Source organism: Gastrolobium bilobum, unplaced genomic scaffold, assembly GCF_033153095.1.
Source record: "Gastrolobium bilobum isolate Gb01-03AN ecotype WA unplaced genomic scaffold, APGP_CSIRO_Gbil_v1 utg7986, whole genome shotgun sequence".
Classification (NCBI taxonomy): Eukaryota; Viridiplantae; Streptophyta; class Magnoliopsida; order Fabales; family Fabaceae; genus Gastrolobium; species Gastrolobium bilobum.
Window position 1 is genome coordinate 163,807 of NW_026899159.1, and position 16,781 is coordinate 180,587.

Here is a 16,781-nt window from a genome sequence, read left to right on the forward strand (position 1 = left end):
TTTATAATTATAATTTTTAATTTTATAACACAAAACGATATCGTGTTGATACTAAAGTTGAGCATTGACTAATTGGTTTTCTTATAATAAATAGAGAAATAAATATTTAAAACTTACTTAATATGAATATTAAACGTAAGGAATAAAAAAATGAACTCGAATATATACCTCTTTTTATTTCATTTTCCCACAGCAGCTGACCAAGGTAAGAATTTTCTTACTTTAATTTTTCTGTCCTTTCAGCTTTTATTTATGCTGCTGCTTCTTTGCTTTAAATGGCAAGATAGCAAAACAGAGCGTGAAGGGGTGCACCTCCTCTATCTCTATATATAAGATTCCTCTCTATGTGCTCTTCGCGGACACAACACAAGCTTTCACTCCTCTCGGACCTCTTCTTTATGTGTCTTTTCGAGATCTGTGCTTAAACCTTCATTTGCTTTCCTTTATTCGGCAGAAGAACTTTACCTTGTGCTGGTGAGTCTCTCTGTTTTGCTGCTTTCACTCGTATTCGTAAATCGCCGCTTCATCAGTTTTTTAGCAATTGCCTGTTTTGGTTTTGTTCGTGAACTTGATCACTTCCCTTTCTCGCTCGCTTTCAGTGTATGCGACGTTATCAAACTTTTCGCAGGCACACTCATGCTAACGTTTCTGTAAACGGCACTTGCTTTAATTTTCTATGTTTTCTCTTGATCTAACAATTGCTCAGCTGATATCTTTACAAAACGCGTTGATTCGAATTGCTTAGATCTGTGGCGGTTTGTTTGACGGAGGGGGGTTTCTACGTTTTTTTTTCTCTCTCTCTATTTTCTGTTTCTTTTTGGTTAAAAACGTTTTGGAAACGGAGAAGGAAAATGTCATATGGATTGAATTTTTTTATAAAACCCTTTTTGGAGTTCTCGGTTCATTTGTCCGTGTTTTGTATATAAATAAGAGGCATGGCTAATGCTCTTTGGAGCTGATGTCTTTTCTTCACTGTCAAAAGTGTACACATCTAAAGGTGCCAGCTGCGATGATTGATATCGAGATGGATGCTGAAATTGTAAGTCGTAACTCGTAAGAACTATAACCATATCAAGTTTGTGATTTTGCTTTCCTAATAATGGGAAAGAAACAAAGGATATCTATATATATATTTATTCAGATTTTATATTTGTTAATTATATCTGAGTTCATGTGTCAACTGGTGCGATTATACTATTATGTTGTAATTATAATATTAGTTTTTGGATATATAGTGTGCTTTGGGTAATCCCACATAGGTTAAAAAAGAAATATTTTTCTATTTTTAGCTGTATAGTTGGCATTGAGGGATTATGTTCCAATATAATGACGCATCTCTGAATAAAAATTACTACATTATTTGATGATTATTTCAGGCTTCAGATATGGTTCCGCCCATTGAAACTCCAAACAATGTTCCTGTCTCTCATCATTCTTCACATCCTCCTCTTAATGAGAGGATTATTTCATCCATGACCAGGAGATCTGTTGCTGCACACCCTTGGCATGACCTTGAGATAGGTAAGCATCAAACAATATTTGGGGAAAATTGGTGACATTTTGTACTTCAATCTTAAACGTATCGTGCTTCCTCGTTTCTTTTCCTTAATTCGTTTGCCAAGCTAACTGTATTTTCTCCACAATGCAGGACCTGGAGCTCCAAAGATCTTCAATTGCGTAAGCATATATGACTACCCTTGCAGTTTGCATCCCTGAATACTAATATCTCATTAAATATCTTAAGGAAACCTAGGGTTACTAATGGTTAGAACCGGTGATCTTATTGGATAACCTAGAATATGTGAAGAATTTATCGTTAAGTAACAAAGAAAATGACCTCTACTCTGTTTGTTTGTTTTTTTTCTCCATTTTCCCTTAAATGCTAGTGAAGTGGTACTTACAAACTTTGCTGTCAAAGTCATACCTAATGAAACAATTTTTTCAACTTTTGATGCTTCTCTGGCAACGTATAAATTTGTATGTCAAGTTGGGGAGTTAAGTTGTAATATTGTTAATTTTTTCAACGGGTTTAAAATAATATTTTTTCCTAAGATTAGATTTGAGTAACTCTGTAACGCAAAGTACCTGATTACTGCAGGTGGTTGAGATTGGGAAAGGGAGCAAGGTAAAATATGAACTTGACAAGAAAACGGGACTTATTATGGTAATAGTGGTTGCTGAGTTATTTTCACGTCTACAGTTTGTTTGAAAGTCAGATTGCTGAACAATAATCTATTTATAGGTCGATCGTGTACTTTACTCGTCAGTGGTATATCCCCACAATTATGGGTTTATCCCACGTACTATTTGTGAGGACGGTGATCCCATGGATGTCTTGATTATTATGCAGGTATTTGTATTTGTATCCGTTCATATTATAAACTTTTCCTTATCAGTGTGCGTCGTGCATCTCTTGTTGGAAGCTTTCAAACTTAATTATGATATTTACGTTCCTACCATTGTCCACATCTCATGTGTCTTGCCAAGTAATCTTTATTAATTTTAAAATCCTTTTCAAGCCTTGGACTTTACCTTTATTACCAAGCAATGCACCGGTGATTCAAAATTTAACCAACTCAACGTGATATTAATATGCAAATGTAATTAATTTCACAATTTTAGCTGATGAATAGAGTCTACTAGTCGAACAATGCTTGGTGATCATCCTACAGTTATAGATCTTATCATCTTACTATTAGATGTTTCTTAATTTATGTTATATGCGTTTTACTCATACTTGGACAGGAGCCAGTTCTTCCAGGTTGCTTTCTTCGGGCCAAAGCAATTGGTCTCATGCCCATGATTGATCAGGTAAAATAGACATTCCCATTTCCCTCGTGGCAAGTGGCAACAACTCCGCTTTTGATTATAGAATATTGAGCACCATTAATTGTGATGAATACAGGGCGAGAAAGATGATAAAATAATTGCTGTCTGTGCTGATGATCCAGAGTATCGACATTATAATGATATCAAGGAGCTTCCTCCACATCGTCTAGCTGAAATTCGTCGTTTTTTTGAAGACTGTATCCTTCAGAAAATTCAAATTCTAATGTTTTGTTAACATATCTTTTTGTTAACATCTATAGACATGACGAAATATACTGGTCCTTTTAGTGCAACATATGAAATGAATTTCATATTTTTCCTTGACAAAGGATTTAGACAAGAAGAATGAGAACAAGGAAGTTGCAGTAGACGACTTTCTGCCTGCCTCAGCTGCTTTTGAAGCGATTAAACGCTCCATGTAAGCAACAGTCGTCTGATTTGAACGCACTTACCATTTGTTTACTTTACTCATTACTAATATGGAAACTAGATTGGTTCAAAAGTTTTGGATTGAATTGTTTAGTTCTATATAATTTCATATAATTTCCTATATTTTCTTTGAAATAGTAAATTTTCAAATTTAGTAGAAACTTTGTTTCTTTTTCAAATTTCAAATTCCCTAAGATTTTAGTAGTAATATTCTTTTCTACACATAAACAACTGTATTGAAGAACACTTTCCACATGTTAAAAACAATTTTTTTGCAGAATTTTTTTTTATTGAAATGTCCAATGTCAAATGGAAAATTGTTTGCACAGTTCAAATACAAATTCAATAGTTATTTACTCTTCGTCTCATTAAACGTGATTTGAATAACACCATCTTGCTTGCACAGCTTATGTCAGTGGCTGATATAACCTTTTTCTTTATCGTGAAGGAGCTTGTATGCGGACTACATAGTGGAGGGCCTAAGGCGTTGATGCACGCCGTGGATTTTGTTTGGTCGTCCTCATGATTGGAAAACATTCTTTTGAATGGCCACTTTCTTATTATTATCGATGATTATGATGAAAAAAAAAAAAAGATTATGATTTAGTCGCATGTGCGTCTCTCAAAGCATATTCTACGCACTTTGTGTTTAATTTCAAATGTTTTTTTCTCTGCACTGCTGGATGTTATTCAATACGTGTTTATAGCATATGCAATATGAATCCCTACAACCTGTGTGAATCAACAATTGTGGATACTGCAATTCGAAATTAGTGCATATACACAATAGAGATGATCATTAAAAGTAATCAAACAAGGCATGAGTAAAAATCGAATTAGGAATGAAAATCTGAGAGTAATGTAATCACTATTTTCTTAAGATGAATTGTCATTTTTACGGTGCCCGAGATTTTAGATAATTATCTTATTGGATAGAATGAATTATCTATCTATCGTCGGGACACTTTCACTATAAAATCCCCTTGAATGCAACAATATTTCCATGAAATCGCATAGGTAAGGTTCAGATATGCAGGGATAGAGAGGTATTTCGGAAAAGAACAAAAGTCCGTTTTCCTTGAACCATGATTTGATTTCAAAGAAATTGGATGCTCACGAATGACACTGTCAACTTGCCGGTGTCCATCAATAACAGCTCAAAGAGACACGGATGTTCATCAATCAATCGCAAATTTTAATTGGATTGAATCGGATTTCGGTTTGGTTGATGAAAACTGATCCAATATATTAATTCTCTTCTACTTACTTGGCTTTTTCCAATCATAGTCCAAAAATTCTAAACCCAAGACCCATTAACCCATCAACTAAATCCAAGAATAAACTTAGTCACATCCCATCAGCAAAATTTCATTTGTGTAAAGCCTCATTGCCCTAAAAAAATAATTATATTATCGTTTACTGATGTTTCTGTATTTAAAAAAAATAAATTACAAAGCCAATATATAGAAAAAGATATATTATTTGCACAATAATTATGAAACAAATTTTAGGCTTTTCAAAAAATTGAAAATCAATCCAATCCAAACCAAAAAAAATTGGATGAGATCGGATCGAATTTGAAAAAAAATCCAAACCAAATGGATGATTACATGATCAAACCGAAGGGATTAGATCGGATGATTTTTGCTTCCAAAATCGATCCAATCCAGACCGCGAACACCCTTACAAAGAGATGCGCCGGATAAGAAGAACGGTAAGTAAATTTGAGAATTTTTCAAGAAAATGGGCATTTGTGAAAAAAAAAAATATTTTTTTATATATATAAAGGATTTATCGTTTCTCCCATAAGAGATAAAGTTATCTCCATCAATTTTAAAAATCGTTTTGAGGAATTAATTAAAGGTATTTTGATAGAATTTATATAACAAAAAAATAAACAAAATTCCTACAATATCCTTCGTTAATTCCTCCAACTTTCAAAACAGCGTAATTTTGGGTTTAGAGGAGATGAAGTTATCTCTAGGAGAAATTTTTTCCCTTATATAAAAGATTGTTTCTTCGCGGCAGCAATTATTGCCGAGCCGCCCGACGTACCTGTGGTGGATCAAGGGTTTTGTAACATCTTAGGCATTGACGAGGACATGAAATAGATAGTCCTTTGGCATGTGGGTTGAACTGTATTAATAGTCAAAAATCTTAGTGCTTGGAGTCCAAACCTGCTAAGGTAGGAGGGTTGTGACGGTAGACTCTTGGCAGACTTCCAGCGGGAGAGGTAAATGAATAAATCGAATAACACCCGAATAAGAGATATTCAGAGTCTGTGCAAATATGAGACTGTATAGTTGAGGATGACATAAATGAATTAATATGTACTACCTATACTAACAAAATGCATCTAGTTTTTGATAGCCCATAACTTAAAACTTCATACTTAAGTGTGCTTAACTTAGAGCAATTCTGGGATGGGTGACCTCCTGAAAAGTTTTTCAGGAAGTGTGTGAGTTAGGACAAAGCATGCTGAAAAATCTTGTGTTAATTTGTGGGGACAGACTATGATCCTGCAAGTGGTCGGACGTTACAGGTTTCTTCAATCCTCTTCTTTTTATAAAAATAAGAAGTCTTCACGAACACACTACAAAGCTAGCCTTACAAGTTCTCTTCCAACTCCCTTTCCTAATCAGCATATTCCTTCAATCTCCTCCTTTCTTTTTCATTCTTTTTTATATACCGATCATAATTACCTCTTTGAGGTGAGTCAGTCCTCGGGTATACTATGAAACTAATCCCAAGTCAAGGTTTAGCCATAGTTAAAACTCATCGTCTTTTTCCAAAGATATATTTGGTAGGAATCAAACTCAGGTTCTCTTCCTACTCTACTTCGTCTGTGTTGCCAATTGAGCTACACTCATTAGGGTCCCCCCTCCCCCTTCTTAGCTTCTTATTCATAACACTTATTATCTTACGCAAAAAGGATTCTCTATCTATTAGAGATATTAGCAGAGATAAATAAAGGGATTTGATTAGTTGTAATTATGTATTAAATATAATTTATAAAGAGAGCAATAAATCATCTAATTTCTTTGATTGTGAATAAAATAATTTGACCCAATTATTATATTATTTATTATTTATATTGAAAGGAACCTCTTCATGGATCATTACTGGGAAGGGAGAAAATGCATCACAAGATATACGTCGCAACCAACAAACCACTATACTCACCGCGTGCCTTTTATATTCTCTATTTTATTTTTTACTAATACTATCCCTTATACCAAATTCAGTTAGATTTATATTCTCGTATTTTCTAATATTAGAATCAAGGAGTTTATATGTAAATATGTCTACATAGCAATCCAAAATTAAAATACGGTGAGACGAAGAGGAAATAGATGTGAGAGAAGAGAGAACTTGAGATAGAACCTGTTATCTTTCATTATTAACTTCGCTTTGATATATCCCTTTGTAACAAAAATAACAAACTATTACAGTTAACAATAATTAAAAATGATAATTAAAAAAAAATTGTAAATGCATGTTATATTGCATGACCCCGTGGAGAAAAAATTTTGTCCTCCAGGAGCACAAAAGTTCAGTAGTCTCTTTTTGTATTTTCGCAAGAAAAATTTACTTTATTTTTTTCTTTTATGTATATTTTCATCTCTATCTCACATTTTTAAAAGGGAAACACTAAGTTTTTGTACTTGCGGAGCACAAAAACTTTTCTCCACCCGTGCTTTTCTCTAATTGTCGCCTGTTAATCTTGCCCTTGAGCTGTCATTGTCCAAGATTGGAAGTGACCTCACTAATATTTAAGTGATCCCCGTTACGGATCTTAGTAGGAGGGAACAAAAATGTAAAAAGAATAAAAAGTTCACAAGCAAATATTTTTATTAGATGAGATATACTTAACAGGGTGTTTTTTTTATAGTTTTTAAAAATAGCCTGCCAACTATTGTAACACGCCCGGATTAAAAAAAAATGTTAGAATGGAATTTTTGTAATTAACTAAACAAACTTATCGGGCGTTTTATCGGAGCTCAAGATGAATATAGAGCACTGAAGGGAAAAATGCCTCGTTCTCATTACTCAAAAAATGGTGATTACAAAAAATGATTCAATTGTCTAACTATGAAGATGAAATATATATATATATATATATATATATATATATATATATATATATATATATGGGGCAACATCCTTTGACACCGGTGTCAAATTTTAAAATTTGACACCAAATCCTAACTGTTGATTTCCGCCAATAAACGTTTATCATTTATTGGAAATTAATGATTAATTAATAAGTGTAATTCCCAATAAATGATAACCGTTGATTGACGGAAATCAACAGTTAGGATTCGGTGTCAAATTTCAAAATTTGACACCGGTGTCAATGGATCCTATCTCTCTCTCTCTCTATATATATATATACATCTCCTAATGAAGAAGAATAACAAAATAACTAACTCCTCTAACAAACTAACTTCTTTCTACTAATCTGTTGTGATTGGTTGGAAGAAAAGATTCTTCATCTGACGTGGCTGAACTTGACACACTCAGCTGTGTTACCCCCACCCCCCACCCCCACAAGTGGGACTATGTGGATTAACTAGGCCCAACTTGGGAGTAATGACTTTGAATGCAGAAGGAGGAATCAGTTTTGTAAAAATACCAGCTAGTTGGTTGGAAGAGGTGACTGGAAGCAGAATTAACAAACCATAAGCGATCTTTTCTCGAGTGACATGACAGTCAATCTCGATATGCTTGGAATGCTCGTGAAACACAAGAGTGTTAGCTAGGTGAATGGCAAACTTGTTGTCGCAAAAGACAGAAGCAGGTTTGGACCAAGGAAGATGAAGATCAGTGAACAAATGTTGTAACCATTGGAGCTCGCAAGTAAGGGAGGCAATAGCTTTGTATTCCGCTTCGGAAATGGATCTAGATACGGTCGACTGCTTCTTTGATCTCCAAGAAACAAGTGAAGAGCCAACAAACACACAGAAACCAGTAATGGAACGTCGGGTATCTGGGCAGCATGCCCAATCAGAATCAGTGAACGCACGCACCTTAAGATCAGACTGAGAAGGAAAGAATAAGCCTGAAGCAGGTGAACTCTTGATGTATCGTAGCACTCTAACTGCAGCCTGGTGATGAAGATCAAGAGGACAAGAAATAAACTGACTGAGTTGCTGTACAGCAAAACTCAAGTCAGGTCGTGTGGTGGTCAGATACAGTAGACGACCAACTAACCGACGATATACATAGACATCTTCAAGAGGAGTGCCATTATTACGACTCAAATGAGAGGAGGTTTCCATTGGACTATTACATGGTTTAGCAGCCAGCATACCCATGTCATCAAGAATTTCGAGAGCATACTTATATTGGTTTAAGTGAATGCCTCGTGATGACCGAGAAACCTCAAGTCCAAAAAAGTATCGAAGAGAACCAAGATCCTTTATATGAAATTTGTCATGCAGAAAAGCTTTGACTCTAGCTATTTCAGACGAGGAATTACCAACAAGGAGAATGTCATCAACATAAATCAATAGGACAGTGAATGATGATCCTTGCTGAAAAGTAAATATGTAGTGATCTGCCTGACCTTGAACATAACCAAGGGAAACTATGGCAGCTGAGAGCTTACTTTACCATTGTCTACTAGCCTGTTTAAGGCCATACAACGTTTTGTTCAAACGACAGAATTGGTTGGCTTTGGACACTACTAATCCTTGGGGAACAGACATGTATACCTCTTCTGAAAGATCACCATGAAGGAAGGCATTGTCCATATCCAGTTGTTCAAGCAGCCAACCTTTAGCAGTGGCAACAGATAATAGACACCGAATGGAATTCATCTTATCAACAGTACTGAAAGTGTCAAAGAAATCCACTCCTTCCATTTGTGTGAAACCTTTAGCTACAAGACGTGCTTTGTAGCGTTCAACATCACCATTGGAGCGATATTTCACTTTGTACACCCACTTGCAACCGATGGGTACTTTACCGAATGGTAGATCTACAATAGTCCAAGTGTTGTTCTTTGCCAATGCAATAAGTTCTTTGTCCACAGCCTCCCTCCATTCCTGCGATTTGACAGCTTGGGAAAAAGTGTGTGGTTCTATATGTGTAGTGACACTGAGGCAACAAATTTTATAGGATGGTGCACACAGTGAATAAGAAAGCACATTGGATAAAGGATATGAAATAAGTGAGGGAGAGGTTTTACCTGAACACGATTGAGAGGTGTAAGCAACGGATAGACTGTGATGGTAGTCAAGTAGGTAACTAGGAGTAGATTGAATGCGTGTAGATCTTCTAAGATTGGGTGAGGGTTCTGAGAGGGCAGTGTTGTCAATGGGTAAGTCTATAGGAACACTATTTGATGAGGGTTGAGGATTTGAGGCTAGTATTGTAGATATCAAGGGAGGATCATAAAGGGACTGGTTTTCTGGTGTATTAAGTGTGGATATCTGTGTCTGTGGTAAGCACGATGGATCAAAGGGGAAATAATATTCATGAAAGACAACATTACGGGACAAAAAAATATCTATAGATGTAAGGTCAAGTAAGAGATAACCTTTAACTCCATCACGGTATCCAAGGAACACAACTTTTCTAGCTCTTGGTGAGAATTTAGTACGATTGGCAATGAGGGTTGTAGCGTAAGCTAAACATCCAAAGACACGAAGATGTGAAAGAACTGGTGGCAAGCCATATAGCATTTCATAGGGTGTTTTATTTTGAAGTGTCGGTGTGCAAGTCCGGTTAATGAGATGGACCGCATTAGTAACTGAAAAACACCACAGGTTATTGGGAAGGTGTGCTTGAAAAGAAAGTGTGCGAGCAACATTCATCACATGCTGATGTTTTCTTTCAGCTTTGGCATTCTGCTGTGGTGTCTCAACACAAGTGCATTGATGCAAAATTCCTTTTGATACATAAAAGTCTTTCATCAAAAATTCAGGGCCATTGTCTGTGTGTATGGTTTTAATAGATGTGCTAAACTGGTTTTGAACAAAAGTAATAAAGGCTTGGAGGTGATTTCTGGTTTCCTTTAACTTTCCATCTCTTTTTTTGTCTTTGCTGAATTTCACATTCAACTAAGCTTTTTTCTTTCTGAGATTTTGATTGTGGAATTCCTATTCTTTATTTAATTTCAATTATTCATTTTTCCTCCAATTCTAGGGTTTAATTTGTGCCAAAATTTAGGAAATCGAACAATTGAGAACTTACTAGTCGCTCGCGATTTTCATTTATGTGGTTTTGCTTGGTTCATATAGAATCTATTCTGATGTGAATTCAGTGTGATATGTGAGAATCCGATATTTTTATTTATTTATTTGCTTATTTGTTTACGGAGGAGATTTGACCTTTGTTGCCTGTTGGGAGATTTAATCGATTAAATCTCGAGTCAACCATTTTTGCCTGTTTTGACCATTTAATCGATTAAATATTCAAGTTAATCGATTAAAGAGGGGCAGATTGGTGGATAATTTGAAATAAGGAGCAAAAGAGTAATTAATTAATTAATAAGGGTCAAAAATCCAAATTATAGAAATATTTTTTTAAATAAATTATTATTATCATTCCATCTCAAGTCCAATGCAACGAAAACTGACTCATTCAAATGTGGGATCCACCCACTTAAAAAAGGGGCGGGAGATAGTATATTTTGTTGTTTTTGCATGAAGGGAAGAGTTTCTACTCACCCTCTTATAAAATTAAAGGTTCGCTTTTTTTAATAAATGTAGATAAATTATTTACATTGAGTCCAAAATAATATTATTTTGGGACAAAAATCAGGATATTTTTGTAATTATAATTTATTTCAAGGTTGTATAATATTTTTCATTATAATTTTTTAACCCAAAATAACGTCGTTTTAGGAGTGAATGCAGATAACTATCTGCATTCACTTTATAAACATTAAAGCCTAAAAATAATTAATAAAATAAATAAAAACTACTTTTCCGTAAAGGAATTGTAGGTGATTAAAATTAGGTAAATATTATATCATAAAAATGTTGATTACCACAATTGATGATAATGACGAAACTGTTATATATACGGGGGAGGAGGATCCAGTTACCACAAAAAAAAGTTTACAATTTTTACAACTAATTTAATTGTCGTTGATTTTCATCAATCTAACGGTTATAATTTATTGAGAATTAATAAATGTGACACAATAAATATTATTAATTTTCAATAAATTATAACCGTTAAATTGACGGTAATCAATGTTGATTAAATTAGTTGTAAGAGTTGTAAACTTTTTTGGTGGTAAGTGAATCCGTTCCCTATATATATATATATTAAAGAAGGGAAAAAAGTATCTAATGTTATTTTAGATAACTTTGTCTAATGTTCATCGAAACGACGTCGTCTTGGGGTTAAAAAATTAGAATGATAAAGACTATTACAAAAATTACAAAATTACAAAAAGTCATGGTATTAATAATCGGTAATTTCACTATACTTTTTCGTCAATATTTCACCAAACATAGTATTAGTAAAAATAATTCAACTTTTCTAGAAAAATTGACGCCTATTAAATATCTTTTTGTAACTAAGCTGGGCGAACAAATTTCACACCATATTCTGAAATATTTTTTTCCTCGGAAATAAAAAATTTCTGAAAATACCAAACGCCCCCTAGTGTTCTAAAAATATCTGTGGGCGAAGGTGCATATGTAAGACGTAAACCCTTTCCGTTTCTTTCACTAGGTCTTCTAAAACCCTTTCTTCTCTATCCATTTGTTGAGAACATATATCAAACACCATGAGCTCATTCACCACCAACAACAACAACTCGAACTCCAACTTGGACAACCTTCTCCTTCAAACACTCATGGGTAGGCTTCAGCTCCGAACTCCGATGAACAACCCTTTGGTCTCTCAGTCCCTCGAGGACTTCCTCTTCGATGCTGCCAATGACCTCGACCTCGACGACGATGACGACGAAAACGACGCCGTAAACTACGGAAGCAGGTCAGAGCTCGCCAAAGAAGAGTCGAAGCTCGAAAGAGAAATCGTCCAGGTCATCCTCAGCGGCAACGCTGATTCCCTCAAACCCAATTCCGGCCAGGCTGTGTCGATTCGCGACCACCACATCTGCGTCGGATTTCAAGAGGAAGAGGGTTCGGATTATCGAGTGTGGGAGTGGCATGGCCATATAATGATGTTCGACGAAGAACATGGTTACTCGCCCGAGTATATATATGGAAATTACTTCCAGAGGTTGATGCCCAAACCTGCTGGTAGTAGTGGTAGTGGTAGTGGTGGTGGTGGTGTTGATGAAAATCCTGTGGAGCAGAAAGTGGGGAATTTGGGGTTGAGAGAATTGATTGATACCAAGGATTCCACCGGGGGTCGGATTCTTCATCGGAACATCAATGCTGGTTCTCCCAGGTTTGCGTGGAAATCCCCTTTTCCTTATAGTCAAAACAGTTTTTTTGCCTTTTATTTTTATCTTGTGAAGTTCGTTTTGTTGTTTTGATTTTGCTTTTCTGACTTTCTTTGGTGTAGTTTACAAGTCTTTAGTTGTTTTGTTTCTATCCGTGTCCAGATTTTTTCACATCCAATGAAACCTAACTGTTAGGAGGTTGGATCGTATGTTTTATGTCTTTGCCTTTGTCGTAATCGAGTGTAGTTATAATTGAATTGACTGAGGTTTCTGATCAATATCTTGGTCAAATTTTATATTTTGGATATGCTTTTTTTTTTTTCCCTAGCTGAAACTATTGGTGTCGGTGAGCTTATGCCTTATGTAGTTAAACCAATTCCTGGTTATAGTATCGGAAATTATGTTCTTTTGTTGTTTAAGGTTACTTTGGCCTTAATAAGTTTCATGAAAGCTCAAATGGGTGAGGAATGATTGCATTCGCGCAGAGCTAAAAATATTAGACAAGTGCTTGTGGAGCTATTGACAAGGGCATTTAAGATATGGTTTTAGGTAGGGTTGTTTGGTTCAGCTCCAGGGACTATGCTTACATATGATTTATACCACGAGACAGAACATCTTGGTATATTGTAGAGTCACTTTTTATATTTTTGAATGAAAGCCTACCATCTATTTATGCTTCCATCTGATGATATTTGTTGACAAGATGGCGAATTAAATATTTTTCAGGAAGGCATAATGAAGATATGATTGCATGAATGGGTATAAGGCAAGAAACTCGTGAATGCCTTTTAGATCTCTTGGTCCTGGCAAGGTTTTTCTTAATAGAAGGGTAGTAGCATTACCTGTTTCCATATTTATAGTGGATGGAGTGTCACTGTCAATCTAGATTCAAGTGCTGGTTAGATTTTTTCTGACTTCATATTCACATTGCAAAGTTGATTTTTAGATGCTGTCTACTGGATGCAAATCTGCAAATGGTTTCTATAAACACAGGAGATGGTGCCACGGCTGGTGTAAATTACAGTTTTGGTCCTTCTAGCTTCACCAAAAATTGTTTTTTATCGTCCTTATTCCTACTACAATAACGTCTTCCCATAATTTTCAACAACAATGAAATATCATTTGGGTTCAATTTTCAAATTGGTGCAATTAAGCCCCCTCTTAGGCAGTTGTTGTTGCGACTGTCTATATTGACATAGCAATGCCTTTTTTTGCGGTAAATTTTATGTCATATCACTCATCTATGTTGAGTCGTTGACTTTGTTGATTTGAAGATGACATGGCATTGTGCCAAATCAGTGGCAGAGTGACAAGGAGTATTGTTGCAATTGTAAATAAGGGGGATCAAAGTCGAACTTTGGTGATACTAAGAACAAAATTGTGATTGAGCCTAGGATTTAATAACTTGATAGGGAAGTCTTTAACTATACTGCTGTAAATTTGAAATTCTATCCATAGTTACGCAACTGTAAATAAGGGGGATCAAAGTCGAACTTCGGTGAAACTAAGAACAAAAGTGTGATTGAGCCTAGGATTTAATAACTTGATGGGAACTCTTTAACTATACTGATGTTAATTTAGAGCGAGCCTTGAAGATCCTTGTGAACCGGTCACGGGTTGAGTCTGGAAAATAGCCGCTTTTCAAAAAATGCATGGATAAGGCTATTTACCATTGATCCTCACTTTTATCCTCGTAAGTCGAGGAGCTTTGTGCACTTGGGTTTGCCCTTTTAGTTATGCAGTGACCAGGGCTTGATATTAGTAGAAGATCTTTGATAATATATGGTTAATGCATTGGCTTGGATTTAATTGACAGCCCTCGAGGTTGATGGAGATGTTTTCATTAGTAAATAACTTGCTTTAGCATCTTATTGTTGACTTGGTGTTCACTTGCCAACTCTACTTATACTAAATATTCTGATTTTACCAAAGCCTACCTGGTGCCCTCTTTTTGGAAATTTTTGCTTGTATTTTTTACTGACCTGAAGATAAAAAAAAAAAATTAAATTCCTTTCGTCAAGTAGTTCAATTCCTGTATTGCATATAGTGCACGTTTGCAAATTGCAACTGTATTGAACGTTTTATGCATCCATGTTTGACTTCTCTCATGTTTTTCCCTGCTGAAATTGACAGGTACTAGATAAGAAATTTTTTCTTCATCTTCAAGTTCAAAGTATTGTTAGCAGAGGTTGTAACCAGCATCTCGTTCCCGTTGTTAAGCAAAGATTGATTTCCGCTGTTTTTCACAGTGCCAATATCAGAATTAAGCCTGCATCTAAGGTATCTGTTTGATTTTCAAAATACATACTGTAAAGGATGTGAGACATAGATTTCTCCAATAATATATTTTCTTTGCTTAGAAAATTAATATTTAGCAATTTGTTACTTTTCCCGTTTGAATTAAAGCTAGCTGTTTTGACGCATGGCTTTGATGCAGCAAGGTGACGTGAATGTTTAAAAATATAACTAAAGTTTTTCGTATAATGACCAATGAGGATTGCTAGTTTGCTACATTGCTCGAGTTGAGTAATTAGCTTTTTCGTATGTTTTTAATAGAATAAAAAGATAGAGAAAAAAATTATCACACAAATGAAAGGTTGGCTGGGCAGCACGCGAGCTGCTATCTCGCGGGCCATCAAACATTCTCCTTGACAAATTATAAGATGTAAATGCAAATTAAGCATGACAATACTTTAAAAACATAAAAGTAATTCAAATTAATTGTTGGACCGTACTGGTGTCAAACTTCCCTTGCCCGAGGGAAAAATTGTCGGTGCTACTTTTAGAGCGCGTTTGGTAGAAGAATTTTTTTTTTTATCCGAAAATCACACTTTTTAGAAATATAATGAGAAAATGAGTATTTTGAAAATGTTATCAAAAAGTTGTTTGGTAGACTAATATATTCTCGGGAATATTGAGTTAATTTTCTTGATACTATGTTTAGTTGTATTAAATTTTTTCTTGTCATAAAAATTTCAAAATACCACCTCCTGGATCTCTGGTTGATATTCTTGTATGATTTTTTCAAAAAAGTTTACACAACATAAAATTTTGGAAAAATCAGATTTTCGAAAAAAATTTAAAAATCTTGTATCAAATGTGAATAAATAAGATTATCACTTTTAATTTTGTGAGAATTCTAAAAATACTCATTTATCAAACGGCCCCTTATTCTAGAATATGTAGGTGGATCTAGTATAAATGCGTTACTGAGCTAAAAGTTTTCTCTCGAGGGAAAAATCTTCAGTGATACCGATGTATTGAAATTTGCATCGGTAATTTGTTTATGGGTAGTTCAGTGCGTCGCTAGTTTTCTTTTGTTACTAAAGCTTGAAATATATGGGCTCATATAATGTCATAAATAAAAAGTGTAGTGAAATAAAACTATTTAAATTAGGATTATGTTTATCTCATTTAAAATGAGATAAACAACTTTCCTACATACACGTAAAAAGTTTGGATCCCATTATTCTTTTTTCTATTCTTTTTTACCTGTAAGTCTTATTTATAATTTTATTTCTACAACTTAAGAAAAATATTTCTCTTTAAATTATTCTAATTTTAGTGGGTGTTGCATTGAGTTTTGATTCGTAAGTATTGCCAATTTATAGCGAGTAAATTGGGTGGGGAGGGATGAAATCGTAAATTTGCCCATAAATGATTTGATCTTCTCATTCATTAAAATAACATCACTCCAAAATTTGAAATACTTCTTGCAGTGATTTTTCTATACTAAAGAAAAATAAATGGGATTCATGTTGTATTATTTATAAAAATGTGGGTAGAATTATTATGATTCAGTAATTTATTTTAACTTTAATAAATGATGCATTAACTCTTTACATATATTCCGAAGAAATTTTCAAATCATGGGTCTAATGGCTTAACCTACGTGGCTAATAGTAGTTATGAGTTAAATAACCCATTTATATATATATGGGTTTGCTTTTTATATATATATGAGTTCGTTTTTTCTGCAGTTATTGTAGATAAGATAGGTTATCTGCAGTAAGCTCAATACGACGTCGTTTTGGGCGGAAATCATGGTGTTTTTGTAATTTTAAATTATTTCAAGATTATTATAGTCTTTAAAATTATAATGTTTTAATCTTTCAATCCCAAAATGACATCGTGTTGGAAGTAAATGCAG

At 34.6% G+C, this 16,781-nt stretch overlaps 2 protein-coding genes across 4 annotated transcripts; both read left to right on the forward strand.

The window, feature by feature from the left end:
* Window positions 1-261: 261 nt before the first annotated feature.
* Window positions 262-3,987, forward strand: LOC133287771 (soluble inorganic pyrophosphatase 4-like). Of its 2 annotated transcripts, XM_061485437.1 has the most exons (10): window positions 262-474; window positions 983-1,039; window positions 1,377-1,521; window positions 1,649-1,677; window positions 2,099-2,164; window positions 2,243-2,350; window positions 2,746-2,811; window positions 2,906-3,026; window positions 3,166-3,247; window positions 3,707-3,987. In XM_061485437.1, exons 2-10 carry the CDS (start codon window positions 1,010-1,012, stop codon window positions 3,747-3,749), a joined length of 690 nt encoding a protein of 229 aa, XP_061341421.1. In that variant the 5' UTR covers window positions 262-474; window positions 983-1,009; the 3' UTR covers window positions 3,750-3,987. The 2 variants fall into 2 exon arrangements, with proteins under 2 accessions (XP_061341421.1, XP_061341422.1); XM_061485438.1 differs by lacking the exon at window positions 983-1,039 and having other exon boundaries at window positions 263-474.
* Window positions 3,988-11,965: 7,978 nt separating this feature from the next.
* On the forward strand, window positions 11,966-14,985 carry LOC133287824 (uncharacterized). Of its 2 annotated transcripts, XR_009748289.1 has the most exons (3): window positions 11,966-12,636; window positions 13,358-13,529; window positions 14,765-14,985. XR_009748289.1 is itself a non-coding variant. In XM_061485509.1 (2 exons), exons 1-2 carry the CDS (start codon window positions 12,008-12,010, stop codon window positions 14,769-14,771), a joined length of 636 nt encoding a protein of 211 aa, XP_061341493.1. In that variant the 5' UTR covers window positions 11,966-12,007; the 3' UTR covers window positions 14,772-14,985. The 2 variants fall into 2 exon arrangements, 1 of the variants encoding a protein (XP_061341493.1); XM_061485509.1 differs by lacking the exon at window positions 13,358-13,529.
* The last annotated feature ends 1,796 nt before the right edge of the window (window positions 14,986-16,781 follow it).

Excerpts from the sequence above, each read along its gene's own strand:
- LOC133287771 (XM_061485437.1), top strand. The coding sequence starts at position 1,010 with ATGATTGATATCGAGATGGATGCTGAAATT. Across the intron at positions 1,040-1,376 it reads TCGAGATGGATGCTGAAATT|GCTTCAGATATGGTTCCGCC; the intron begins GTAAGTCGTAAC and ends TGATTATTTCAG. Across the intron at positions 2,812-2,905 it reads TCATGCCCATGATTGATCAG|GGCGAGAAAGATGATAAAAT; the intron begins GTAAAATAGACA and ends TGATGAATACAG.
- LOC133287824 (XM_061485509.1), top strand. The coding sequence starts at position 12,008 with ATGAGCTCATTCACCACCAACAACAACAACTCGAACTCCAACTTGGAC.